This window comes from Coenobita brevimanus, chromosome 23 (genome assembly GCF_032717465.1).
Source record: "Coenobita brevimanus isolate Jiangsu-jjx chromosome 23, ASM3271746v2, whole genome shotgun sequence".
NCBI lineage: Eukaryota > Metazoa > Arthropoda > Malacostraca > Decapoda > Coenobitidae > Coenobita > Coenobita brevimanus.
In genome coordinates this window covers 5,303,337-5,330,882 of record NC_136976.1, presented here as the reverse complement: position 1 = coordinate 5,330,882, position 27,546 = coordinate 5,303,337, and the positions used below count along the sequence as shown (strand labels likewise).

Genomic DNA, 27,546 nt, shown 5'->3' with positions numbered 1-27,546 from the left:
GATGTTGTAACTGGATCTCAGAATTTTAAAAAAGAAAACATAGTTTACCATGGCAAGAGCAGGAAGCATATTGAACTGTGTGATGGTGAATTAAATTGCCAAGTATGATAACCTTTTTATTTAGCTACATTATGTCCTATTATCATAATTCAATAAATGCAGGATTTGTTTATGTATTAGCACCGTATACAAATTCTATATTCATGTTTATATACAAGCAAATCTATTATTTATTTTCAACCTTGGGTACAATAAATATCTTGCAAGCTGACTAATTATTTGTTAATTTTCCTCTGGCTTGTAAAAAATTTTCTTGGCTGGTAAAATTTTTTAAGTACTCACCAGTGGCTGGTGAGATAAACTGTAGACTTTCAGGGCTACCTAAATAAAAGGGATTAAGTTGGAAAAAGATGGAGGAATATTGATGATGATGACGATTGTAATGCTGATGATGTATTTCAGGCTGAACAAGAGAAGAAAGCTGCAATTATCAGTGCTGATGGTGATGCTGAAGCTGCTGCTCTTCTGGCCAAGTCGTTTGGGGAGGCAGGTGAAGGGTTGGTGGAGCTGCGTAGAATCGAAGCAGCTGAAGACATTGCCTACAGGTTGGTCATCATTGATTGTGTTGTTGTTCTTATGGCTCTTTGTTCATTTGAACACAGTGAACTGCAGACTGAAGTTGCTCCCCTGCAGTCTACCATCCTCCCATCTAGAAGTAAAAAGGGAATTGAGAGATGTTTGTATAACCAGGCAAAAGAGCAGCAAGGAATATCAGTGCCGCCATGTAATGGCATCCCTTTCCAGCATCTAACTGGAAGGGCTGGATAAAGTATTAAAAACTTCTGTAATATAATATACTGCTAGATTGTACAGATGTCCCTCATTTCCCTCCACATCTCGCAGAAGGAAGATGGTGGGTTGAATGAGAAAGACAATTTCACCTTGTAGTCGACGGGGTTCACATTCAGAAGTACCTGGGATCACAACAACATCCATCACCAAGGTCTGTATTGCCACATCAGGTGCATAGAATATTAAATCCATAGGCCACATGTAGCAGAAGTGCCTAAAACCACTGGACCACCAGGCATACATTCACTAGTTATATGGTTACCACTAAATGTAGTATCATTACAGGTAACAGTTAGATAACAGTTGTATACATGGTATCCTGGGACTTGGTACACTAACAACTGGTGATTCTGTGGCTGTTTTTTAGTAAAAGCACTGTATCAGCATGGGTCCAATTTTCAGCTGTTACTGAGCTTTGATTATTAATTATGAGGGAGACCATTTTTGCTCATAAAGTCATCAATAACTGTAACTCTGAAGTGATTCAGAATTGAACCCAGGTTGTTGTAGCATATCTTACTCAAATTTAGCCCTTGCAGCAGATCCCAGGACACACTATAATGGAAGGTCATTTCATACATCAGAGTTATATATAAACGAGTACATTCACTCCTTGGGTAACACATTTTTGTTCTAACATGCTCAGCATAATGAGACAAGCCATGTCAACATGCGGAAAAACTCAGGCTCACGTGGGAAGTCAGCTGGCCTGGCAAAGAGATTTAAGAGTCGCGTGCGATGACATCACCCTCTAGACTTTGGGTACCTTTCCTGGGTGCATATATCCATTCTGTATGGGTATTTGTCTCAGTACCACAACCAGCCACCTCAGCCAAGCAGCCCTAGTGAGATAAGCTAGGTCAGGTTGCTGAGAAAATTTTGTCTGGTGAGCACATTTTAGAGAAAAACCTATGGTTAGTTTTGAAACGACTGGGCGAGTGTCGTTCCTGGTGGCGAGATGAATACACATACAGAATGGAAATATGTTTCCTGGGCACACTCAAGGCCAAATGGTTAGACGAAAATATTATAGATTTCGCAATATCAGGGGACGAAATGGAACAAAAACGTATGCTAATCAGGAAAAAAAAAAAAACTTTATCCATGTGTTCTCGTAAGTTAGGGTTCAGTTCCACAGTCATCATTCGATTTCATGCTTCCCAACACATTTCGGACCAACTGGCCATATAGTTACAGTACTACAGTAATCCCTCCACTGTCCGATGTAATAGAGCCAAAGGCATGTCCGGAAAGTTGTCCCGTCCGGAAAGTGGGCCCCTGGCTCCTGGACTGGTACTTAAGGACCCTAACCCAGCCTAACTTTGAAAGCCACTTAAATAACTCCCTACTGGACATGCATAGCACTTATCTAAATCTATTTAAGACCCTTTTCACACCAATAATGGACATAAAGCATGAAATAAATGAAAAGGAACCATAGAATGAGGAATTAAAAGTATGGAAAATACTTAGGCCAAGCAGTGTACAGGGGACTGTACTGTACTTACAGCACGTCTGTGGCCGCCTCTTCTAACTCTCGAAGGCTCTGGTAGTACTGAAAATGCTCTTGAAGCACGTATAGTAATCCAGTGTTGTGCTACACTTAATTCTTTGCACTGTGAGTTATAATTAACACTGCACATTCTTCTCAATTGCACCATGCCAGTTTCAACTGCCACTTTGCACTCCACACTAAATCCACACTTAATCCATTGCACTCTAAATTCTAATTTCTTAACACTGTAAATTCCCATGTGGTCTAGTGGCGAGGTGTAAACAGCTGCTTGATGCCGCGCAGCGTGCGGCAATTTCAAATTATGGGTGGGAAAAACTTTGGATTTGGGGGGGATTTTTTTCTTTTTTTTGGCCATATTTGGGTTCCGAAGGTCCAGGCCCACAATGTCCAGTAAGTGGGGAGTCTGGAAAGTGGGCATCCGGAAAGTACAGGAATTACTGTAGTCCTTTCTTGCACCTCACCTAGTTCTTCCCCATACTCATAATGGGTTCTGCAATTTTAAGGGACGAAATGGAACAAAAATGTTTGCTAATTAGAGAAGAAAATTACTCTACCATCCATGTGTGGTTGTAAGTTAGCGTTGAGTTCCACATTCTTCATTCGATTTCGTGCTTCCCAACACATTTCCAGCTGACTGAGCATACGGTTATCAATTCTTTCTTGAGTCTCACTTAGTTATACCCCACAATCATAATGAGTTTTGCAGTTTTAGGGGACAAAATGAAATGAAAATGTACGCTTATTAGAAAAACAAAAACTTTCATCCATGTGTTCTCGTAAGTTAGTGTTCAGTTCCACATTTTCGTTCTATTTTGTGCTTCCCAACACGTTTTGGACCGACTGAGCATACAGCTGTCAAGTCATTTCTCACGTCTCACTGACTTTACCTCGCAGTCATGTGGGTTTCGCAGTTTTAGTGGACGAAACTGAACCAAAATATTTGCTAGTCAGAAAAAATATATATATATACAGTGCTCGTCGAAATTATCGAGCGCCTACCGCCAGGCGCACAATACTTATGGCCAAAAAAGAATCACCCATTTTTGGTAGTAAAAATTGAGCCACAAGTTTCCGGCGCTAGCATGACGTCACGGTAGCCTGAGGCCTTCTGACGCGCTGGTTGGTTCCCGCCTCAGTTGCCCAAGGGCTGCCTGAGAGAGAGGAACTCCGCCGCATCTCCCTCTCTTTTTGCGCCCTTTTTTACCCAGTGTCCTGCAGTGTTTTGGCTTTCGCCACTTTGTTATGGCACCTACCCCTGAACTATCGAGTGAAATCATACTGCAGATCATTGCTCTAAAGGAGGCAGGCCACCAGACAAAGGAAATTATTGAATTGGTTGGTGTGGCTCGATCAACAGTGCGTGGGTGGTTCGCACGGTTTAGAGTGGAAAACAGTGGTGAGGTTCCCACAAAGAAACCGCGGTCTGGTAGGCCTAGGAAAACTTCCCCAAGGTCTGTTAATGTTTTAAAACGTACAGTGAAGTTTAATCCTCGTGTGAGTGCAAGGAAAATAAAGGAGAGCAACCCGGTAGTGTTTGGTGAGGTGTCTGTGAGAACAGTGTCTCGTAGGGTCCATGAACTTGGTTACACAAGTCACAGGCCTGTGAAAAAGCCTCTTCTCTCTAGCCACCAGCGACTTCATGGGCTTGCCTTTGCTAACAAATACCTTAATTGGGGTGAGGAGCAATGGTTGTCAGTGTTGTGGTCTGATGAGGCAATGTTTAGTGTCACCTGAAACAGAGGAGCACGTGTGTACTGGCCCGAAGGTAGTGACCCACTTGACCCACGGTATGTTGAAAGCACAGTAAAACATCCTGATTAACTCATGGTATGGGGTTGTTTCTCTGGTCAAGGTTTGGGGAAGCTTGTTGTGCTTCCCAAGAACATTAGAGTGAATCAGGATGTTTACCTGGAGCTTCTGTGTGATCATTTACCAGACTCCTTCGAGCTCACAGGTGCACGAGTGTTTCAGCAGGACGGTGCACCTGCTCAGAAGGCCAAATCGGTCACCAATTTTCTTCGTGACTGCGAGGTATCATTCATGAAAGACTGGCCAGGAAATAGCCCAGACCTCAACCCAATTGAAAACCTCTGGTACCTCGTAAAGAAGACTCTCCAAGGGAAGGACGTGAGCTCTCTGCCTAAGCTGGAAGCCGCCATTCGTGACTCCTGGGACAAAATACCCCTCCAGCACCTCAGGAACCTCGCCCTTTCACGTCCAAGACGTCTCGGATCCGTGAAGAAGCTTAAAGGATACCCTGTGAAGCACTAAAGGTAAATAAAATGCATTATTTATGTTTTTTCAATGTTGAAGGGTTTGTTTCATAGGAGGGACGCAGGGCGCTCGATACTTCTGACGAGCACTGTATATATGTGTGCTCTTGTAAGTTAGCGTTCAGTTCCACATTCTTCGCTCTTCATCCCGATATTCTGTTATATTTTTCAGATTACTTCTGGGTGGTAAATAAACGTTTCATGCGAAATCTGTTTCACCGTTGTTTTTAGCTGTGTTCCACTGTGTCAACTCATTTGACTCGTCAAGGTTATAGCGAAAAGGCCCGTCCTAACCTAAGTATTTACCTAACTAAACCTAGCTTAACTATACCTAATAATTTAATCTAACCTAGCATCCAGTTGGGAATTTGGGAAATGAAAACCACCTCTGAGTACGTCAAGACAATCAGAAGTATGGCTTAAGGAACATGATGATAAAAAGTGGGAAATTTTTCAGCAGGAAAACTCCTGAGAGTTGCCAGTGTTCGCCGGATCACTAAATAGCGTGGGGTCACTACCTGCTCAGAGTTGGTGTACCTTCCTTTAAAAAAACTCCTATCAGGATTATTACTCGTGCATAAAGCATTATACCAGTATTATTTTCATCTTAGATATCTTACTGATGCTCTAAACGAGATTTACTCTGAAAAGTTCTCCATAGAGTTTACTAAAAGCCATTAAAGCTTATTGTGTGCTTTTGCATTCAGCACATTTTTATCAAGTGTTATGAATCTCAGTTGTTGGAAAAATTTATCATACAGTTTCCAAAGATCGTAATCTTTCATTTAGCAAATCCTGACATGATTCTATCCATTATACACTTAGTAATAGTAAGAATTGTACTGCCGAAATCTTATGTGGCCGAGATCAACGACCCAAATTTTTAAAGGCGTGGTATTCCTCTTGCTTTGAGAAAACGTCTCATTTCTGCTACAATCTATTTTTCCACATATTTTAGCTGCGCAGTCGACCACGGTACTATATTTTCCGGATTTATCGGTTGATTTCACAAAGGCGCGAGCATCAGGGGTGGTGCATACACATCATCAGCGCCACCCTGGGCCCCTGGCGGCAGGCACACAATTTACACCGCGCTGCCCATGAGAAAGCGCCTCCATATGAGCTCAGTGAGTTCATACAATCTTCGATTGTTTAGGTACCATATTTCCTTCATTTGCTATGTAAGATACAATTTCGTTATACCCATTTACCAATTTTTCCTTACAAATGTACATTCATCACTTAAAAACACGACAGTGATCAATACTCAGGCAACATAATGCTCATATGTAGGCTGTCCCTGAACTGAGATGGACGAAACCTTCTGTTTCTTTTATATTTTGGTAAAGAAGCCATTTTTTTCTCTGGTATTATATGTAGATAAATCAATAAATATCCTATTTTCAGTAAAGTAACAAAAATTGTATAACAGAGGGTAATTCAAGTTGACCCCACTTTTACACTTTACATTAAGTTATCTGGTGATAGGTGGCATCTTTTTCCAGTTTGTGGGGGCTCCCATTAAGAACATCAGTGGTATTAAAAATAGCATTAACAAAAAAGTCAGGCTGGGTACCCTTGTGTTGTTGATTCGTACCTTCCCGGCACTCTTCCCCCACCCCTCACCCATGATGTTGTCAAAGTTTCGCCTTCTCTTGTATTATGTGGCCTTTGGGAGAGACGTTAGGCCATATGGTTAGACGAAAATTTATGGGTCTGGCAGTTTTAGAGGATGAAATGGAATGAAAATGTATGCAAACCAGAAAAAAAAAAAAAAAGAACTCTTTCATCCATGTGTTCTCGTGAGTTAGCATTCAGTTTCACATACTGTACTTCGTTCAATATCGCGCTTCCCAACACATTTCGGACTGACTGTACAGTTTACCGATGTGCTTAGTCAGTCCGAAATGTGTTGGGAAGCGCGATATCAAATGAAGAATGTGAAACTGAACACACTCACGAGAACACGCAGATGAAAGAGTAATTTTTTTTATGGTTAGCACACAATTTCTTTCTATTTCGTCCCCTAAAACTGCCAGACCCATAAATTTTCATCTAACCATACGGCCTGAGGTCTCTCCCAAAGGCTACAGGATATGAGAGAAGGCGAAACTTTGACAACAACACTGGGGGCAGGGGGCGGGAGGAGAATACCGGGGAGCTATGTATCAACAACACAAGGGTACCCAGCCCAGCTTCTGTTTTGTTAATGGTATTTTTAATACCATTGATGTTCTTAATTACAATTGTTTTATCTCTGTTTTACCTGATGGTATAAGTGGGGGTAATTTACGTGGAGTAAGATGGTAAGAAGGGGTAAAAGTGAGAGTTTTGGAAAGTTGGCAGAACACTGTACCATTATACATGTAAACATATTGTCTGAGTGACGTGGATTTGAGTACCACAGTCCTTGTCCAGTCCCTGTTGCCTGCGGTACTCTAGGTTTGAGTGTAATTCGTTGTACTGCCTCTCCCTTCCCCTCTTTCTGTGTTTGTCCCCTCTTTCTGTGTTCCTGCTTCCTACTTCTCTCTTTCCTTCCTGTCACTTTTGATACTCTTCTTTCCACTTAGGTGACTCAACAGTGGGTGTTAACCATATAACCAAATTATAGGATGAAGTGAAGCCTGCTATAGTGCCCATTAGGTGGGTGGAGAGATGCAAATGCAACATCCATCCAGGAGCCAAGCCTCTGCACTTTTTCCTGGATCTCACTATGACAAGGTGCTGTTAGCTGCACAAGGACACAGTTCACTGCACCGGATGACCCTGCCACGGCAGTTGCTTGCCAGTAGTTGATGAATCTGCATGGCCAGACTGCAGTTGATCAGCAACAACAACTGTAATTTGAAAGGCTGTGTTCCATTTGGCTGCAGCACTCAGTTAAAACCTCTTATTTGTGGTTGTTGTGACCCCAGCTTCATCTGAACATGAACCCAGTGAACATCAGGCTGAAGTTACCATCCTCCAGCAGTCAGTCCATCCACCCTTCAGGGGTTAGAGAGGGAGCTGAGGAACATTTGCATAAGCAGGTGGAGCCACCTGGTTATGTCAGTGCTGCCACAGGAAGACATCCCTCTCCAGCACCTCCCACCTGATCCTGAAGTCCCATATAAGGAATTCATCCCACATTTTCTTTGTTCACTGCTCTACATTCAGTTACTGCAGAAGCTTCACCCAGTTACTTTCTCTACCTCTCCAGGCCACCTCTGCCCATCCATATGTCATGTCAGTATTCTTTAACTTGGCCTAAAATGCCATCCTGGATGCCAAATTATAACATCACATTAGAATGTAGTGCTAGCCACAAGAAAATGTGACGGAAAGTAGGTAAAGCAGGTGCATTATCTGTACAGCCACTGAGCAACATGAAATAAGCCACAAAATGATGAAAATCTGGGCCAGGCTAAGATGAAAGAAATGTAGCACTCAGTGTCCAAGTATCATCACAAATTTGCTCATGTTCTTTCACTCGTTAAGGCATTATACGTATCACATTCTCATTATAACCAGTGATGTTATTCTTTGCTGAAATGTTTTAAGTACAAGGAGCCAGTATTAATCTCACCAGTGAGTTGAAGCATTTGATGCTTAGCTGATACCTTAGGCCAGCAATGTATATGTAACTGTTTAATACAAAATTAATTTATAATCATCTTATTTCAGATTGTCCAAGAACCGCAATGTGGCCTATCTTCCCAGCAACCAGCACACTCTTCTTTCTTTGCCCCAGTGATAATTTTGTAATATGTTAACCCATTGAGTTTGGGAAGGTCTTTTTCATTTCATTGTTACCATCTCCAGATGATTTTATTCTTTTTTTTGAGTGGTTTTCTGAACTGTAGGGGTAAGACAAAGCCATAATAAACCCCTTCAGTACAAGAGACATTTCTTGAATAAAATCATCTGTTAGTAGCAAGAATAAATTAAGAAAACTTACCTGAATTCACAGGGTTGGCTTGTCAGCTACATTTGGGATTAAGAATTGTTGTGCCTGTACAAATAGCATTGTAAAGTGAAATAAAAGGTAAGCATATATCTACTTATGTTTCCCACTCCATATCTTACTCCTTTCATGTTGTATGTAGAAGCATTGCATAATGTGCACATATTTGCTTTAGGGTATACAAAAATTTTCTCAATCAGGCATTATGTTGAGGTTAATTTTATGTAAATGACAATATTGCAGGAAATAAGAGCAGGCACTCCTCATTATAAACAGGGATGTATTCTAAAATATTTTGTACTGTAAATTGTGGGGAAATAAAAGATAGCAGTTGAATTTTACAAGGCAATTTTTCTGTAGTTTAATGTGAACTTAATCACAAGTGGCAGAAAAGAGCAGAGGGAAAAGAAGCATCTTGAAATAAGGACAGATTGTATTGATGATTCTTTGGGTATTTTCTTGTAACTACAGATTTGTCAAGTTGATATGAAATTCAAGTCTGAGTGTATGTCTTCAGTTCAAAGATGTATTTTATTCTTGCTACCTACTTATGAATTTATTTAAGTTAAGAAGGACTCCTTTAAGACAGGGATCAGTGAATGCTATACCTAACCCTCTAAGTTTGAAAAGAATCCCCTATCCAGAGTAAAATTGACAGATCAAAGCAGTTATAAATTAGTACATCACTGTATTGAAGTGGTTAATTAGTCTTGATTTCAAGTAAGGGGTGAGTTCTACAATAATATAAGTTTTACACTTGCTATTGTGAATTGGAGGAAACTGCAAGTTCAGCTAAATAGGTAGCACTGGGAATTTGCAATGTTTCTTTAACCCTTTAACCGTGGACATTGTTTTTCCCCGACTGGCCTCTCCCGTGGGGGTTCCAGCCTAAATGTAAACAAACTTTAAACCTTTATAACTCTGCACAGAATAAAGCTAGAGCGAAAAATAAGGTACCATTAGAAAGTACTAACCTTCGGCTTTGCAATGATGTAGGTTTCATGATTTCGTTGACTATCACTGGATGGGCAGTGCCATTAGAAGTGAGCGATCTAAAATCACTATTTTTCGCTCACACACCATTACCAAATGCCAACCTCATTCTGATAATAATACTATAAACATATATGAACACTGCACATACGATAAACACCCACTCTGTGTTCACTGAGGCAGGTAAAAAGCACTGTAATTGCCCGCACTTCACTGCCACATCAGCGGTGTTGTAATCGCTATTTTTCGCTCACACACCATTACCAAATACCAACCTCATTCTGATAATAATACTATAAACATATATGAACATTGCACATACAATAAACACCTACTCTCACTGAGGCAGGTAAAAGGCACTGTAATTGCCCGCACTTCACTGCCACATCATCGGTGTTGTAATCACTATTTTTCGCTCACACACCATTACCAAATGCCAACCTCATTCTGATAATAATACTATAAACATATATGAACACTGCACATACGATAAACACCCACTCTGTGTTCACTGAGGCAGGTAAAAGGCACTGTAATTGCCTGTACTTCACTGCCACATCAGCAGTGTTGTCACTCACACAGCTGGACAGATACTGATGCGTCTTTGGTCCGGGGTGGGGTGGGGGGCCCAGGGGGTGGGAGGTGGGGGCCCGGGGGCTGGAGGAGGGAGGTGGGGGTTGGCTGGAGTGAAAGAACTTAATAGCTACTCTCCCTTGAAACAATTGGCGCACGGAAAAAACGCGCGGTATTCAAAATATTCACAAACATTCGAGAATGACACCCGCAGTTTGGTCCAGTTTTTGCAATGCCATTCTGGGATGACACCCGCGGTTAAAGGGTTAATGAGGACTTCATGGCAAAGAAAGGATTATCATATAAAGCCACATATAACTGACTGCAAGTGTGCAGTTTATTCCATATAAAATGTTTTTTTTTATCTTTATGACATGCTGTACTTCATTCCAGATAATGGTACGGTGTATCAATACTTGTGTTTTGTTGCAGCACGTGTGTAATACAGTAATCTCAATTATCTGGCATAATTCAGTCAACCCCCACACCGGATATTGCGAAGGTACCCCCAATTGGCTATTCATTCAGCATTGAGCTGAATAATGTATCTTTACCCTAAGTGACCCATCTCGACCTTCTATCCTATAAACTTTCCAACAATGTTACCCATGAGTAAAAGATTAAAATACAATACAGTGTTGATTTGTGGTAGGTGGGGGAGCTCACCATCCACTCACTCAGTGTAGTGCTGCTCTCAGGTTTCTGCCCTTTCCTCTCCTCCATCTTTCTTTCCATCCTCTTCTGTCTTTCTTTCCTTCATTCTTTCCTCATCCTTCTGCCTATGGGTGACTTTACACTCCCTCTTTTGTCTTTCTTTCCTTCATTCTTTCCCCTTCCTTCTGCCTGTGGTTGACTGTACACCAGGAAACCATTTATTATGCTGAGTGGTAACCATATAACCAAATTTTGGCGCCTGGTGGTTTAGTGGGAAATTATTGCGTTCCAGTCAGATTGAGCCGGTGAAGATTTATATCCAAGGGGTGGTTGGGGTTTATTGCTAACGTAATGCCACTCAGGGATGAGTGAGACTGGTCACTCTCATCATAAATGTCACGACCAACTTGCCTAGTCCCGGGCTCCTATGCTCCTCATGGGGCAATGTAGGATTGGATGATGGATGGATACAGTATTGATAAAGTACATATAGTAGTCAGAGCACTAGGACATGGAGCACTGAGGGGCCACAAAGTTAGTCACAGCACTACAGCAATGAACACAGACCGAGTCACAGTACTAAGAGTTAGCCACTGCGTGGATCAAATGCAGAACATGCAGATATGTCCTCACTATTTGGCGTCCATGGGTGAGCCTGAGAGAGCAACAGTATGCTTGGCCCTTTGGGTGGGCCACTCCTGCAATGCACTGTGAGACCCAATTGGCACGGGCAGACCCAGCAACACGCCAGCCAAGTCTTCCCACGTGCCAATATGGGTCCCATGTCTGAGCCAGATGATAAACCTCACCACCGGAAAGTACATAGTACAGCATATTGCTACCCATCTCTGAGCCGGATATTGCTCTAATAGAGCTGAGTAAAAAGCACTGGATATTGCATTGGGCTAGGTATACAATGGATAATCGAGAAATTACAGTACTGTACATTGTCTATATCTATCTATCTATCTATTGCCAGACGCCATAATCCCATAAGGGGTGGCCACTTGACTCTGAGCTATTGGTTTTACAGGGAGGGACACTAACCCTCCACCAACCCACTTGTTGACACGTAGGGAGCACATATGGGTTGGTTATATGGTTACCACCCAGCTTTGTAAATGGTTTCTTGGCTTACAGGAAACCATTTGGCTTGTCACTAAATGTAAAGCCACCTGTAAAGGAAAGAAGAGCAGTAAGAAGTGACAGGAAAGATGGGAGATATAGGAAGAGAGGAGGGCAGGCACAGAAAAAGAATGATAAAGGCTAAGGAAGAAGTAGGCAGCACTACATCAAGTGAGTGGATGATGGTTGCCACCACCTACCACCAATATATATATATATATATATATATATACACACACACACACATATACATACATACATACATACATACAGCAGATGCCTTAACGAACTAATTCAGCCAACCCCCATTCCGTTATCTTGAATTTTTCGATAAATCGAGTTCCAATACCAAGGTTCAATGTAAAGGAAACTTTTCCAGTATTCTGAGGTACTTTCCACTAAATCCTTGAGGACAACCTATAAAGCTGATTGGCAGCTTCCCTCAAGTTATAGTACCATTTGTATGGAAAAACTCATATTTTGTAACATCCATCATGTACAAGGACTGCTTGTATGTTTAGAAGCTATTGCATATTCACCTTTGTTTTTATTTATTATAAAACCAATTTTGTTCACAGGATACACACATTGTAGATATATTGTGTATAGGCTGGCATGGCTCTTTGTAAAATAAAAGTCCACATATTTGAGTACAAGTATACCTTGATATACGATACCCCTAGATGTGATACCCTGGCTTAACGATGGGGGTAGAAATACCACCATACCCCACTTAATGATGGCCAAACCCCAGTTTAATGATGGTTTTTTTATTTATTTTTACCGATTTTGATGGTATTTTAGACTAAAATTGTGTTTAGGTTAATTTATACTGTTTTTAGACTGAGATCAATGTGTTTTAGCCATAGGTGGGGTGAACATTGTTAGTTTGGGGTATAGTTTACTAAGCTTGATTTTTTCCAGACATATTTGACGATTTTCAGGTTTTATTTGTTGGTTTTAGTGAGTTATTAGCAGGTGTTAGGCTTAGGTTAGCTTGTTTTACAGCTGTTAGGCCATTTAGATTGGCTTTAAACTTGTTTTTGGTCTCATTTGGGTGGGTTTTGGACTTGGTTGGGCAGAAACCCATGGCTGAAAAACGCATCCCATTATCTTACATGTTAAATCTACCCCGATATACAATACCCCGCCTAACGATGGGTTTTTACCTAACCAATTGGATCGTTAAACTGTGGTATACCTGTATCACTGAATTTTAAAATATTAACACTTTCATGGAAGTGTCCTACCTGCTCTTTCAACGCGGATCCACGTCCAAACAAATGTTCACCATAAATCAGGAAGTACGCCTAGCGTCCTGAAATTTGGTCTAATATTTCCAGTTAGGTGATACTGTTTTCATTCATGGGAAATTTGAATGTGACCAAAAAACGCTTAGAAAAAAAAGTGGTATAAGCATTCTTATGCACACTTTCAACTTATACTTGTCATAACTACAGTATTTTACTTTATGCAGTATGACTTTCTTTTTTTCTTTCATCTTATTCTACAAAGCCTCAGCTTTGCAAAGGTATAAAAACAAATTTTAACCCCTCAAACCCTCTGATGTATGTTGTATTTTATTCCTCTTATCTGCAGATGATTTATTCAGCCCTGGAGAGGGATCTTATGCTGGAGAAGTTAAATGTAGCATTCAGTAATCCATTCAGTACGAGAGGTCTCACCTAAGTTGAATACTCTACAGTAAACCATTGTATTACCATACCCTGCTAGACTGGATATCAGATTTAATGAATGTTATGAGGTCCCCAAACACACCGTTATCGTACTATCTGGTAAATGGGAAAAACCACGTGGACTATCTGTTACATGGGGAACGTGACACAGGCCTGCCGTATCACTTCCCATGTGGGGTGACTCTGAACGCAGGTACCAATGGTGGTGGCGGTTCTTTCCACCCACCTGGGCTAGTCTTGAAGAAAAGTTATGACAGTTGTGTGAAATTATTGGCCATGTAAGTGTAAATGAATATAGTTTTCATTTCCAGTACTAGAAAATGCTGTTTCACTCATTTATTTTCCATTATGTGCTTGAAATCCCACTTCAGGAGGGGACCATCAGACTTACTGGATTATTGGCTTTATCAGAGTGGGCTTCCCAAAAATTGATTTGGTATAGAGGGAGTTTACAGTAATATGTTCTGGAGGTAGCAAGAATAAAATATAAATATATATCATCAGAGCGAAAGGTTTAAGTTAAAAACAACTAAGGAGACCGTGGACAATTATTACCAGGTATAGGACCATATTCAAGCTGGCTTCAGAAATTTAACACCTCATTATACTCTTGTATATACAGCGTAGCTTTGTTATGCAGTAGGATTGCATCAAGCAAAGATCTACTGCATAACGAATTATCACATAACGAGGTCAGTATAACATGGGTTCACTGGGGTTAGGGAGTGTGCCCTTGACTGGGGGGGGGGGGAAGCCACCCAATGCTGTTCCAAGTCATCACCAAGGGTTCCCTCCAAGGCAAGGGAACAGCTGGAGGGCCTGGATTATCAGTCCAGATCCTCAGGAGGTGAAGAGCGATGTAATGACTGACGGTAGGAGAGAGTGATATGATAGGGCTGAGGGAGACTGGAGCAATGCAGGTGAGGGAAAGCATGACTGGCTTAGAGGTGTGTCAGGTGTTGTTGAAGAGAGAGCCATGACAGAGGCAGGTGATGCAGGACGTTCCATTTGAAGACCACTTATTGATGGCATTGGCCATTCCTCAGTAGTATTGGAAGAAAAATGGGAGAAATGGAGTTCCCCCGAGCTAAGCCCTGTATTGGACTATATAGCCCCGCTAGGGTTACAGGAGGGAGCTACCCCTCCCGGCACGGCAGCCCGGGCGAGGCTCGAACTTGCAATCCCCCGATCACAAGTCCAGCGCGCTACCACTGTGCTACCGCGCCCCCCCCTACTATTGGAAGGAGAGAAGGAGGTGATGGTGGTCGGCATGCTGCCTTTTTCATAGATAACATAAGCTCCCAGTACACCCTCAAGTGTTGCTCAATCCCATCCACTGATGTGTCTCTCACTGGGTTCAGGTCTGTATCCTTGATGAATGCTGTCCCCCTGTCCACAATTGCAAGGAACTCTTTCCATGTGTTTACATCCAAAGCATGAATATGCCCTTCCCTTGCCACTCTCCTCTGTCTCTGCCACTCATTACCTCAGCTCAATGAGCTGCTCTGTAGACAAATGTTTAGTGTGGCAGTCCCGAACATCTTGCACTAGAAGCAGGAAACTGTGAGCTTGTTTCTGCTGGCATAGTCACAGAGCAGGGGGACAGGTACCCTGCCATGTAGGACCTACAGAGTGCAGACATCAGCCTGGCCCAGGGGTTGCTTCTCCAAATAACCCCAAAGTTCTTTACGAACCCTGCCAGTGCTCAGAGATTCTCCCAGTGATAAACGAGAGGTGGCTTCAGCTTCAGGTCTCCCTCTGCACTGACACAGGGAGGAGGACAAGATAGTCCTTTGCAACCTTTAAGCCAGGCACATGCCATTGTTCCTAGCTAATGTAGGCCTTCCTTGTGATCCACTTCCAAAACAAGCTGTTCTCATCAAAGTTTACCACCTGTTTTGGAGAGTAACCCCCCTCCTTGGTAATGGCTTTGAGCTGCACAGGGAAGGCCTCAGCTGTCACGTGGTTTGCGCCTGCCACCTCCCGCATGGAGTCACGTGTTTAAGGCCTTCGTAGGCCTTGAAACGTTCAAACCAGCCTGCATTGGCCTTTAACTCCTCCTTGGCCTCCATACCTTCCTTCTCCCTTACATCTTCCAAATATCGAGAACCTTGGTGCAATTATGGAGTGGTGAAGAGGCTGCCGTGCTCTGTTTAGATCATAAACCCACAGAGCCAATAGCCACTTCATTTCCCTCCAATAGTGGCTCTCTTACTCTTGTTAGCCATTTTACTGTGAGGGAAGGCATGTTCTACAATGTCAAAGGTATTGCCTCATATTTCTTTATTACTGTTGATACTGGACTGGGGCAGATTTGGGGCATTGGCAATCCTACTCTTTCCCTGCCTCTCCTTATGGAACTTATTAATGTCCAATTTAATGCCAAGGGAAAGGCTATGTCTTGACCTTTTAGCCTTGCCCTCAGCAACACAAGTTGCACCATGCTTTCCACTGGGAGCAGCACCTTACATTTCAATAATTCACAATGCTTATTTCACACAAAAGTTCTCTCTCCACTTTACTATTGTGTAATATTTACACTGTCACTTGGTGTCAGTGATAGTGTTGTGAGGGGCCTGATGCACACGGGGAAGGTCACATAACATTGTGAGTGCGTTGAAGACGCTCACACATGCAGAGCAAGAATCAAAGGATTGGTTCGAAGGTCACAAACTGCGCAGACCCAAGAAAAGGTTTTTGCACATGTAAGGATGGCCACCTTGGCTCTGAGAGCTGACTGTTGGCTTCCATGCGTCACTTCGTCCACATGAGATTCTGGGGGGCAGCCATCAAAAATGTTGTAATGAAATTGCAGTAAATTTTTTAACACTGTACTGAGACAGGGCACAACTTTTGAGTTATCGTTCTATCAGTTCACCACAATGAGGCATCGTTTAACATGGCTGCAATGTAATTGATACAACCTTTGTTGATAGTAAAATGATAAAAATAGCTTATAATATGCAACCATCTCCTTTGTCCTCTCTCTAGCTCATCAAATAATATTGCTTCATTAATATGTTGTCCAGTACACAAGGAAGGCAGATACCCATATATTGCCACACACTTCTCTTTCTTCTTGTACTGTGTAAGGAAAACTAGCAAGAGTGAAATGAGTACTATATGTCATTTTAGTGAAGGAGTTATACTTACATTAATACTGTACCCATTTCTCCTGGGGGGAATGTACCATAGCTCTCCACATAAGAAGCACTGTTCTAAAATGTTGCTTAAAACATAATTTTTGTAATTATAGTAATGACTGGTAAAATGCTTACTGAAAGTTTCCTCACCTTTCTGTCTTTACACTCAGCAATGGTAAATGAGATTTTGAAAATATTCTCAAGTAATGATTTTAGTGCAAACTGGCAGTTTCTCTTAATATAGCATAAACAGGTAGCTACATTACAAAAGATAATTTTCATTCAGAAATATGAAAAAAAAGCACTCATTGTGAAACCAGTGTTCACCTCGATAACAATATGGTACTTTTTGTAGGCATGCAACACTCAGGAACTGCTATTCCACTGTTTTTATATCACACAGGATATGTTTGCCACTTTCCATAGTGACACATCATATAAAAAGAACATTAATGGATCGAGGAACATCATAAGCCTCTCTCATAAGCCTCTCTCAGTTTGGCTACATTCAGCAGGCAGGGCAAGGTGAAAAATAAAAAGCGTGAAATCTTAGGCAAACTTTTGTCCCTGGGTGTACGTCAACAGTTGAGGCTAAACTACGAAAAGTGGGTCTGCAGAACTGTAGGCACGCCCCTATATACTGACAGTCGGTAATGGTGAGTGAGTGAGTTGTGACTAATTTGGAATACTGTTGACAGTTCTCCATCTATCAGGTCTTCTTGCTCTGTGGGCACCATCTCATCCCAACGGAGACCATAATCATGATCCCACGTTAATGTATGTAGTCAGCAACGATAAGAAATGTCATAGGCCTACTTTATCATCACATGCTTTGTAAAATATCCAAAAATATTATTGACTTCTCCACACCTTTGTACTCTTAGTTTTAACACTCATTTCAAAGCAGCTTTATTATTCTATGCCAGCTAATATCAGATTTTGCCCAGCTGAGTGAATCACATAAGCCTGAAAGATAATAAACTTTGCTTATAGCCCACAACTTACAGTCAGTGCCATCCTCTTTACTGCAGAAATATTTATCAAATACAGAAGGACTCTGGCTTTCCCTTTATGCAAACTTTGGTGAGAATGAGCACTGGCATTATTCCATCACTACTGAACCAGCCCATTTTTATCACACTAATATGCTGGGTGGTAACCATAAAACCATATTTCGGCACCTGGTGGTTTAGTGGGTAATTATTGCACTCCAATCAGACTGAGCCAGTGAAAATTTATATCCAAGGCGTGGTTGGGGTTGATTGCTCGTGTAATGCCACTCAGGGATGAGTGAGGCTGGTCACTCTCATCTTAAATGTTGGGAACAACTGCCTAGCCCCAGGCTCCTATGTTTCTCATGGGGCAATGTAGGACTGGGTGATGAATGGATGGATTTACAAAGGGGGGGGGGGCTAGGTTGACAATGGAAATGGTGTGAGGAAGGAGTATATTGATGTTGTAATGAGGAGGGGTAGATTGAGATGGTCTGAGCATGTGGAGAGGATGGGGAATGTCAGTTGGGTGCAGAAAGTGAGAAGTGTGAACACAGGGGGTAGGGTTGCGAAAGGTAGACCGTAAAAGACATGGAACGAGGTCGTAGAGTGTGACCACAGGGATAAGGGACTGAATAGGGAGGCTGCCAGAGATCGAGCAGCATGGAAAGCTACCATTAGGTGACCAAAGTTGACGCACGCATGCATGTTGGAACGTTTAAAAATGAAATGAAATGAGACAAAAGCCAGGTAGAAAAATTACAGGCTGGTGGGACTTGCATCACACATCATAAACATTTTCAAAAAAGGACAGTGAAGCAAAATTATTACTTTATGGAAGTGAACGGCCTCTTAGATGTAAGCCAGTACAGTTTCCGAAAGGCTTAATTGCAACTTTGCAAACACTTGTCACATTATTACTGGCTACTCCATAGCTTGGCAGAAGGAACCAATATGGATGTTGTTTCTCAATTTTGCCAGTGCCTTTGACAAAGTCAACCATGGCTTATTTCTTTTTCCTTTTCCAGAAGATGAACAGAGGAGGGACAAAAATTTAATAACAAAAAAATTCCATACCCCAGATTACAGATGTCCATTAAAAAAAATAAAAAAAATAAAAACAGCTGGACTTGAACTGCTGTAGGTTAATGTTTGGAGGGAAATTCATCTAAGGAAGCAAGTTCCAATAAGAAGCAATTTGAGGAATAATGGAGTTCTGATAGGCACAAGTTCTGCAGTATGGCAGCATGACAGTAAAGTCATGAGCACTAAGATCAAGACTACTCATATAAGAGGTAAACTAGGAGTATGGCTGCATAGCTTTCTAATGTCAAAAACCCACACAATTGCCTTTCACGGCCATATATGGTATTTATGATGTTACCAGCAGTTAGTTGGATGCTCATGAACTAGCTGACACTGATGGCATTAGGACGGACTTCGAGTACCCAAATCCTGACTGATGACTGGAGCAGATGACATGCAGCTGGCATTTCCACACCACCATTATCCCAGCCTAGTGCATCTGTGCCAAACTGAAAGCCACTCCATCCACCCACCTCTCACCTCTCTTCAACCACATCCTGGCCTGATTTTCTGCAATTTCTGTTATACTAAATTTTCTTCACATGTACAGTATATATATATATATATATATATATATATATATATATATATATATATATATATACTGTATATATAGTAGGCTCCCACAGTGCGCGAGAGATTGGGCAGTCCACGACCTCACACAGTGTGAATTCGCTCACTGAGAATACATAATCTTATGGGAAAAATTACATATGGGTGGTACCCCCTAATACCTGGACTTTTTTGGCCCTTAGAGACATAATAAAGGTCAAATTTTTCAGACATTGTACTACAGATATTGCTACAATAACAAAAATATGGGCAGTCACCTTAACAACAGTAGACAACAGGCCTGACGGACTTAATCAACATGGATTCTGAGGCGCGGCAATGCACTAACAGTGCCCCCGCCACCATCTCGGCCACACCACGCTTGTGTAACAGTTGCCAATGTTGTATTATTCCAGGCTTTGACGAAATTTACGGCCTGCCAAATATTACATTTCTTCCAGAATGCAGCAACAGTCATTATGGTGGGGGTTGCAGGTATGCCAGGTGAAGCAGGTGAGTCAGGTGGGGCTGTGGAGGTGGAGGGGGAGGCGGCTGGTGAGTCAGGTGGGGCAGTGGAGGAGGAAGGGACGGCGGCGGGCGAGTCGGGAGGTGGTGAGGGGAGGATCCTCCCTCTCCTCCTCACTACTGCTCACATTTTCGGCAATTTCCTTCACCTCTTCTTGCTTATTTGTTTCTATCCTCATCTTGTTCTGGACGTATTGGCAGTATAACAACTTGGTATTCGCGAAATAAACATCATTATTATAGAAACTGGGTATCTATTCTAACTTACTGTTATTGCCGAAAACATTATTGTCAAAGTTGTTATTGGCATGATCTTACTGTAGACTCCTCTTGAGCATCTTCCCCACGAGCCTCTACGACACTATTGGCGCGTTGTGTGGGGGTGAGGGTCGCATACTGATGGAAAATGACATTTTTAAGTCACACCTTGCCTCTACCTCATGTTTTGTGAGGTAAACTCGCATATTCAAGGTTTATGGTTATCGTTTTTGGTCACTCGCGCACAATGCAATTCGCGCACTGTGCGAGCCTACTGTATGTACATACATACCAGTATATACAGTATACTGAGCCAGTGAAGGTTTATATCCACGAGGTGGTCAGGGTTTATTGCTCATGCAATGCCACTTAGGGATAAGTGAGGCTGGTCACTCTCATCTTAAATGTCAGGACCAACTTGCCTTGCCCTGGGCTTCTGCACTCCTCATTGGGAAACATAGGATTGGATGATGGAGATATATATATATATATATATATATATATACCAGTATATATACTGTATATATACACACACAACTGGTACTATGACTCCAACTTGGGGGAAGATAAATTACCTTCTTAAATGCCAATGGAGCTCAGTAGTCAAGTTTTCTTTAATCTAACTTGGACTTGGCCCCTTGAATCTGGTGATGAACTTTTAAATTCTGTTTTACCATTTTTTTTTTTCTCACCTTTGAAAGAAGATATCTTTCAGTGAAGGCATTAAGTTTCTAAGTTCAATAATAGCCTCTGAGAGCATCAAGAATGAATGAAACATCACTGGAATGAACAGGTATAAAGCAATAATATTTGAAAAAATGAAAAGAAAAAAAAAGAACTGATATGAGAGGGGGCTTACTATATGGTATCTAAAATCACAAACAGATCTCATGTACCATCAACACAATATAAACAGAACAACTTTTCATCAAGACCTTTATAACACATATTCATCTTAATGGACAATACTGCAACAACTCATACAAACTCTTCAGGGCAAAATTGGGATAAGAATAGTTAATGAGAACTTATTGTATCTAAAATCACAAATATATTTCAGGTACCAGCAACATGGTATAAATAGTACAACTTCCTGTCAACACTGACGAGACAGTTTCGTCGTAAATGACAATCCTAAAACTCATACACTCTCCATATACTGTATCTGTTACATGTGTGGGACATTAGTCTGAGAATGACTGTGAGGTGCAGTTTGATGTGATGCTGGAGCTTCAGTCAGGGTTATTAATGGTGTGGTGTGGTGTGTAGTGTTGTGCATTAGTTATCACTGGTGTGGTGTGGTGTAGGGGCATCAATCAGGGTACAAATGGAATGGGTCCTCAGTTATGATATTACTGGTGTGGTATGGTATGGTGTGGTGTGGGCCCTCAGTCAAGGTTATCAATGGTGTGTGGACATCTGTCAAGATATCATCAGTGTGGGAAATTTCATCTTGTGGAGCTCCCAGGCTGATATCCAGACCATCTCCCTCTATATCTAGGCCATTTCCCTTTATATCTAGCCCATCCTCCTTTACATCTAGTCTGCCTCCCTTTATATCCAGATCATCCCCCTTTATACCCATACTTCTGTAACCATCTTGCTCCCTGTGCCTTCGTCTATGGCGTCTCAGGCCAAAAGATGACTGAAATCTCTTGCCACATTGTTCACACTCTAGGTCTGCCTCTCCTCCCATGTGGGATCTTATGTGGTCAGCCAACGCAACTTTGTTATTGTATCCTTTATCACAGTACTGACATGGATATTTTTTTTCGCCTGTGTGAGTTAAAATATGCAAGTCAAGAGTCACTTTTTGAGTAAATGCTTTCTGGCACAAATCACACTTATAATTTTTTTCACCAGTATGAATAAGCATATGGCGACGGAGATTATTTGCATGGCTAAACTCTCTACCACACACACTACATGCACACACCATTTCACGCGTGTGTACACGAGTGTGCAGTCTAAGCGTTCCCTTTAATGTGAACTCTTTGTCACAATGTGCACAGGCATACTTTTTCTGTCCTGTGTGTATGAGTGTATGTCTGTTCAGGTCACTTAACTGAGTAAAACTCTTGCCACACTCCTGACATCCATGATTCCTGACACCGGTATGTACAAACTGATGTCTAACCATATTACTCCGATCTGTAAAGGTCTTCCCACATAAATCACATAAGTATCTCTTGTCCCCCGAGTGGATTCTGAAGTGGACGGTCAGAGTCCCTTTCTGGCTGAATTTTTTTCCACACACCCCACACCTGTGTTTTCTCTTTCCCGAGTGGACAAGTAAATGTCTATCAAGGTTGGTCTTCCTGTTAAACAGTTTACCACACTCATCACATTCATAATTCTTCTGTAAAGTATGGACTAGTCTGTGTTTTGATATTTTAACCACTTCTTTGCCACACTCATCACATCTGTGCTTATCCCTTTTACATCCCAACTCTTTCTCAGCTTCAATCCCACACTCCTCCTCCTCCTCCCTCTTACATGGCAACGCCTTCTCGGCTTCAATCTCCTCAGTATCAATATCCTTCTTGGGTTCAATTTCCTCCGTTTCACTCGCTTTGCCTTCCTGCTCAACGGTCTCTTTGCTGTCCTCACTACAAGCATTCTCTTGCTGGGCATCCATGACAACACTCAGTTCCAATTTAGGTGTATATACTTTAACATATTTGTTCTATCCATAAAAAAGATCCATACCCCCGTTTAGGTTAAGCGATAGTCAAGTGTAGTCAAACTAGAGGCTGGATTTAACTACTACAAGAAAATTCATTCCTACTTTTTAACTAAGGCTCATTGAATTTCATGCAATTCCAATTCAGTCTGACGTTGTTGGGGGACTCAGTTCCACCAGGTGAAAGCATTGCTGGCTATACCATAGTTCCTGATTGTTTTGCCTCATTACCACTGCCCACAACACCAATGTTCGACACTCTTATTTACTAATAAAATCTTGGAATGCAATAATCCACATTCGATCACAACACACAAGCTATGAATCTTGGTCGTACTTGTCATGATGGTAGGTTGTGTTTGCACCTTAGTCTTGTCCCTCCTGTGGTATGGTTCAGCTGTACTGGAGGCCTGACTGCCAAACATTCAGCAGTAAATATCAGATTTCAGGCAGCATCTATCCTCCCTGTTCTTCTCAATCCATCTGCAGGATAAAGCCCACAGGTATAATAATGGCCATCCCTTACAAGATTAAAGTGTCTGGCAATCAAACAATAGATAAATATGATACAGTATATAGCTAAATAGATACAGACAGATCAAAGAATGTTGATTTTATGGTTAGGCTAGGTCCTGACAGGCTTGGTATGTACTTAACCTAAGGCCCGTGTAACAGCACCAGAAGTACAAATTTCTACTTTCTACACCTATGCCCACAGTCACAGGTGGTGATGACCATCATCCACTCCCCAGATGCAGTGCTGCCTACTTCTTCCTTGCCTTTCTAATTCTGTTTCTGTGTCTGCCCTTCTTTCTTCATACTTCTCCCTTTCTGTCCTGTTTCTTTTTATTACCTGTACCTTTCTTTTTGGTGGTAGGTGGTGGCGACCATCATCCACTCACTTGATGTAGTGCTGCCTACTTCTTCCTTAGCCTTTATCATTCTTTTTCTGTGCCTCCCCTCCTCTCTTCCTATTTCTCGCATCTTTCCTGTCACTTCTTATTGCTTTTCTTTCCTTTACAGGTGGCTTTACATTGAGTGACAAGCCAAATGGTTTCCTGTAAGCCAAGAAACCATTTACAACGCTGGGTGGTAACCATATAACCAAACCAGACGTGCTCCCTACGTGTGAACAAGTGGGTTGGTGGAGGGTTAGTGCCCCTCCCCTTAAAACAAATAACTCAAAGTCAAATGGCCACCCCTTAAGGGATTATGGTGTCTGGCAATAGATAGATAGATAGACAGATAGACCTTTCTTTCCACTTCAGGTGGCTCTTCACATCTGACATGCATAATGGTTTCTTGCAACCCAAGAGACCATTCACAACATTGGGTGGTAACCATATACCGTAACCATATAACTGGGTGATGAGGAACCTGCTATGGTGCCCTGCTAACTGGGTGGAGACAAATGCAGCATCCATCCAGGAACCAAACCTTAACACTTTTCCCCATGCCTTGCTTTGGCAAGATGCTGTCAACCACAGGGGAACATTGGTTCACCACACAAACAACCCTACAGATGGTTGCTCGTCTGTGGTTGATGGGTCTGCTCAGTCAGACATAGCAAGGCTGACCAACAACCCAAAGCCCTCTATTTTGAGAGCTGATTTATATAATACAGGTACTTTATAAAGGGAAAAATATATATATACTAGAACAAGCACTGTTGCAGACTTTGTTCCCATGCACATACTATATTGTACTGTATGCCAAGGATGAAAAAATAAACAAATAATAATGTCCTCTCTTCCTTCCTTCCACTTCTGTCTTTCTTTCCTTCATTCTTTCCTCTTCCTTTTGTCTATGGGTGACTCTACACTGAGTGACAAGCCAAATGGTTTCTTGTACACCAGGAAACTGTTTATATACTATGCTGGGTGATAACCATATAACCAAATTATGGCGCCCAGTGATTTGGCAGGTAGTTAGGGCGCTCCAATCAGATTGAGCTGGTGCAGGTATATATCTATGGGGTGGCTGGGGTTTGCTGCTCAGGTAATGGCACTCACAGATGAGTGAAGCTGGTTACTCTTATCTTAAATGTCTAGACCAACCTGCCTAGCCCTGGGCTCCTACACTTCTCATGAGGCAATATTGGATTAAATAAAGATGATAAACTAAATCCCCATGCCTGTTTTCCTCTTTCAGAGTACATGGGCCTAAGACCAGGCTATCCTGATCCTCATCATTTAAGGGTATGAGACAAAACACAATCCCAATACAGTGCCAATTTGCATAATGGAAAAAAAATGGATATTACAGTATCTACCAGAAGTCACAACTGTAACTGAAGTACAGGTATTTGTAAGTGCTTTCTGTTTTATCTTTTCATTTGCTACTTCTTCCATGTCACTTCTCACAAATGACCCCTGGGGATATTAATGACCAGCCAGAAAGGATTAATATCCCTAAGGAGAGGAAGGAGTTAATTTGCGACAATAGTATCATAAAAGCATCAGCAAATGATGAGACATAAACAGAAAACACCTCTGGTAAATTAAAAAAAAAAAAAAAAAAAAAGTCACCTCTATGCTCTGGAGCACGAAACTGCCACAACCCACCCAGTCTCAGTTCCACCACCAAACCACCATGCTTCATCTACATTGGAACATTGTGACAGACACTACTAAGTTAAGAGCCTGGTGGTCATAGGCTACATATATACATTATAAAAATCTGGTCAAGTGGATAACCAATATAACCAACTGATGGAATAAGCTACCATCCCTGACTACACAAAGGCAACAAGACTTTTCATTACCTTACTTCTGTTGCTGTATTACGGTTCGATTATAAACACTGTGATATTGAACGCTGACAATATTGCACGGTACTTCGTCTTAAGAAAAAATATATATCGGTATATATATCGGTAGGCTACTATTAGACAGCAAATCTGAAAATACCGGTATGCATTTATTTAATGCCACAACTATAAAATAACAATGGGATTTTTTTTTTTTTTTTTTACTTCTTCCTTGTCCTTCCTGCACAAAATATAATCCACGATCATTTCCCTCTGAGATTTAAATTAACGTATTAAATCAGGAGGGAAGTATAAAATTGTACTCTTATCCTTATCCCTGCTGCATAAGCAAATCATCGTTATGACAGGGTAATGATTACAATTTTTAAATGGATCCCAGACCTCCGCAAAAGCACACATACACAATGCAACATTGCAACTAACCCCTAAATAATGAACTTATTACCAGTCCTTATTGACAACTGCGCAGCGTCTTTCTCAGCCCGCGCATAGTCGACTAATCAAGATATTCACAGACTTTCTTCGGATTGTTTATGCGTTTACTTATTCAAATACTGCGCAGCCAAATTACTTTTACAGTGAGTAATAAGGCGAACAAAATATATAATACAAAACGATCTTTCAATAATTCAACTATCTGGAGATTTCCTCGTAAAATTTGAATGAGATACTTTATGAATATATCCCGGTTTTCTTTATATATATATAGACAAATAAATATATATATATATATATATATATATATATATATATATATATATATATATATGGACAAACTGCAAAGCTTTCATTTACAATGAAAATTTTATTAAATCTATATGATAATGATCCACAGCCTAGGAGACTGGGATCTAAAAAAAAAAATCAGATAAATGAATTAATTAATAAGCATCCACCACCATTAAAAAGAAAAAAAAAAACTCAATAACGAAGAAGGAGAAGCAGGAGGTGATTGTTTTGGCAGATCAGCTGATCCCCGCCAGCTGGTACTTTCAAGTAGCTGAGGTGATATGAATATGGAATATATTTTACGGAATCAAGGTACATTATATAGACGTTATAGTGACATCAGCAGGAACCTGCTATCATCAGCTGTTAGTACACGACTTTTTTGAGAATGAGCTTATGTTCATAAATGGTTTTGACTAAGAAGTTGCCGAATATAGTAATCAAAATTTATTGCAGTCGGTAGACGTAAGTACACTTTTCCTCCCAAATTTAAAGTTCATTTAATATTCGGGGTGTTTGGAATTTAAAGATTCCAGTCGTTCCCCGTGAACTGTAAATCGGCAGTTATCAGAATAGCAATTTTATATCCAGATTACTGACACCAGTACCGTAGGAAGAATCAATTATTTTTGTGTTGGTAAAAATTGAGCATTTTGTTCGAAGTCATGAATCAGCAACGTATAATGATGACGGGAAATAAAAATATACTACCAGTAGGCCTAACTTTGCTTCAAGTTACACTGCTGTCACGAAAAATAATCAACAGTAATTCCTTCTTCTCTTCCTATTTCTCCCATCTTTCCTGTCACTACTTAATGCTTTTCTTTCTGTTACAGGTGGCTTTATATTGAGTGACAAGCCAAATGGTTTCCTGTAAGCCAAGAAACCATTTACAACGCTGGGTGGTAGCCATGTAACCAAACCATACATGCTCCCTACGTGTCAAGTGGGTTGGTGGAGGGTTAGTGCCCCTCCCTGTAAAACAAATAACTCAGAGTCAAATGGCCACCCCATACGGGATTATGGCATCTGGCAATAGATAGATAGATAGAAGTAAATATTAACTCAAGCTGGGCTACCTGGTAATTCTATTTAAGGTAGGATGGAGGTTGTGGAAGCAATGAAGAAAGTCAAAATGGGGAATACCCTAGGAATTGATGGAGTGTGTGGTGAAATGCTGAA

General features: G+C 41.3%; 1 protein-coding gene and 1 long non-coding RNA gene across 3 annotated transcripts in view; one reads left to right on the top strand and one right to left on the bottom strand.

Annotated features, from left to right (window-relative positions):
* Nucleotides 1-8,862, top strand: part of Phb1 (prohibitin 1) — a 54,622-nt gene extending 45,760 nt beyond the window's left edge. The window contains exons 6-7 of the mRNA XM_080267130.1: nt 463-605; nt 8,305-8,862. Coding sequence (XP_080123256.1) covers nt 463-605; nt 8,305-8,374 — 213 coding nt within the window. The 3' untranslated portion in view covers nt 8,375-8,862. The remainder of the gene's footprint in view (nt 1-462; nt 606-8,304) is intronic.
* On the bottom strand, nt 572-26,123 carry LOC145392846 (uncharacterized). 2 transcript variants are annotated; one of them, XR_013896073.1, is made up of 3 exons: nt 26,059-26,123; nt 23,203-23,348; nt 572-709 (listed from the first exon to the last, which is right to left on the bottom strand). It is a non-coding gene; the product is annotated as an uncharacterized LOC145392846 (long non-coding RNA). The 2 variants fall into 2 exon arrangements; XR_013896074.1 differs by lacking the exon at nt 26,059-26,123 and adding an exon at nt 25,630-25,770.
* Nucleotides 26,124-27,546: the final 1,423 nt, after the last annotated feature.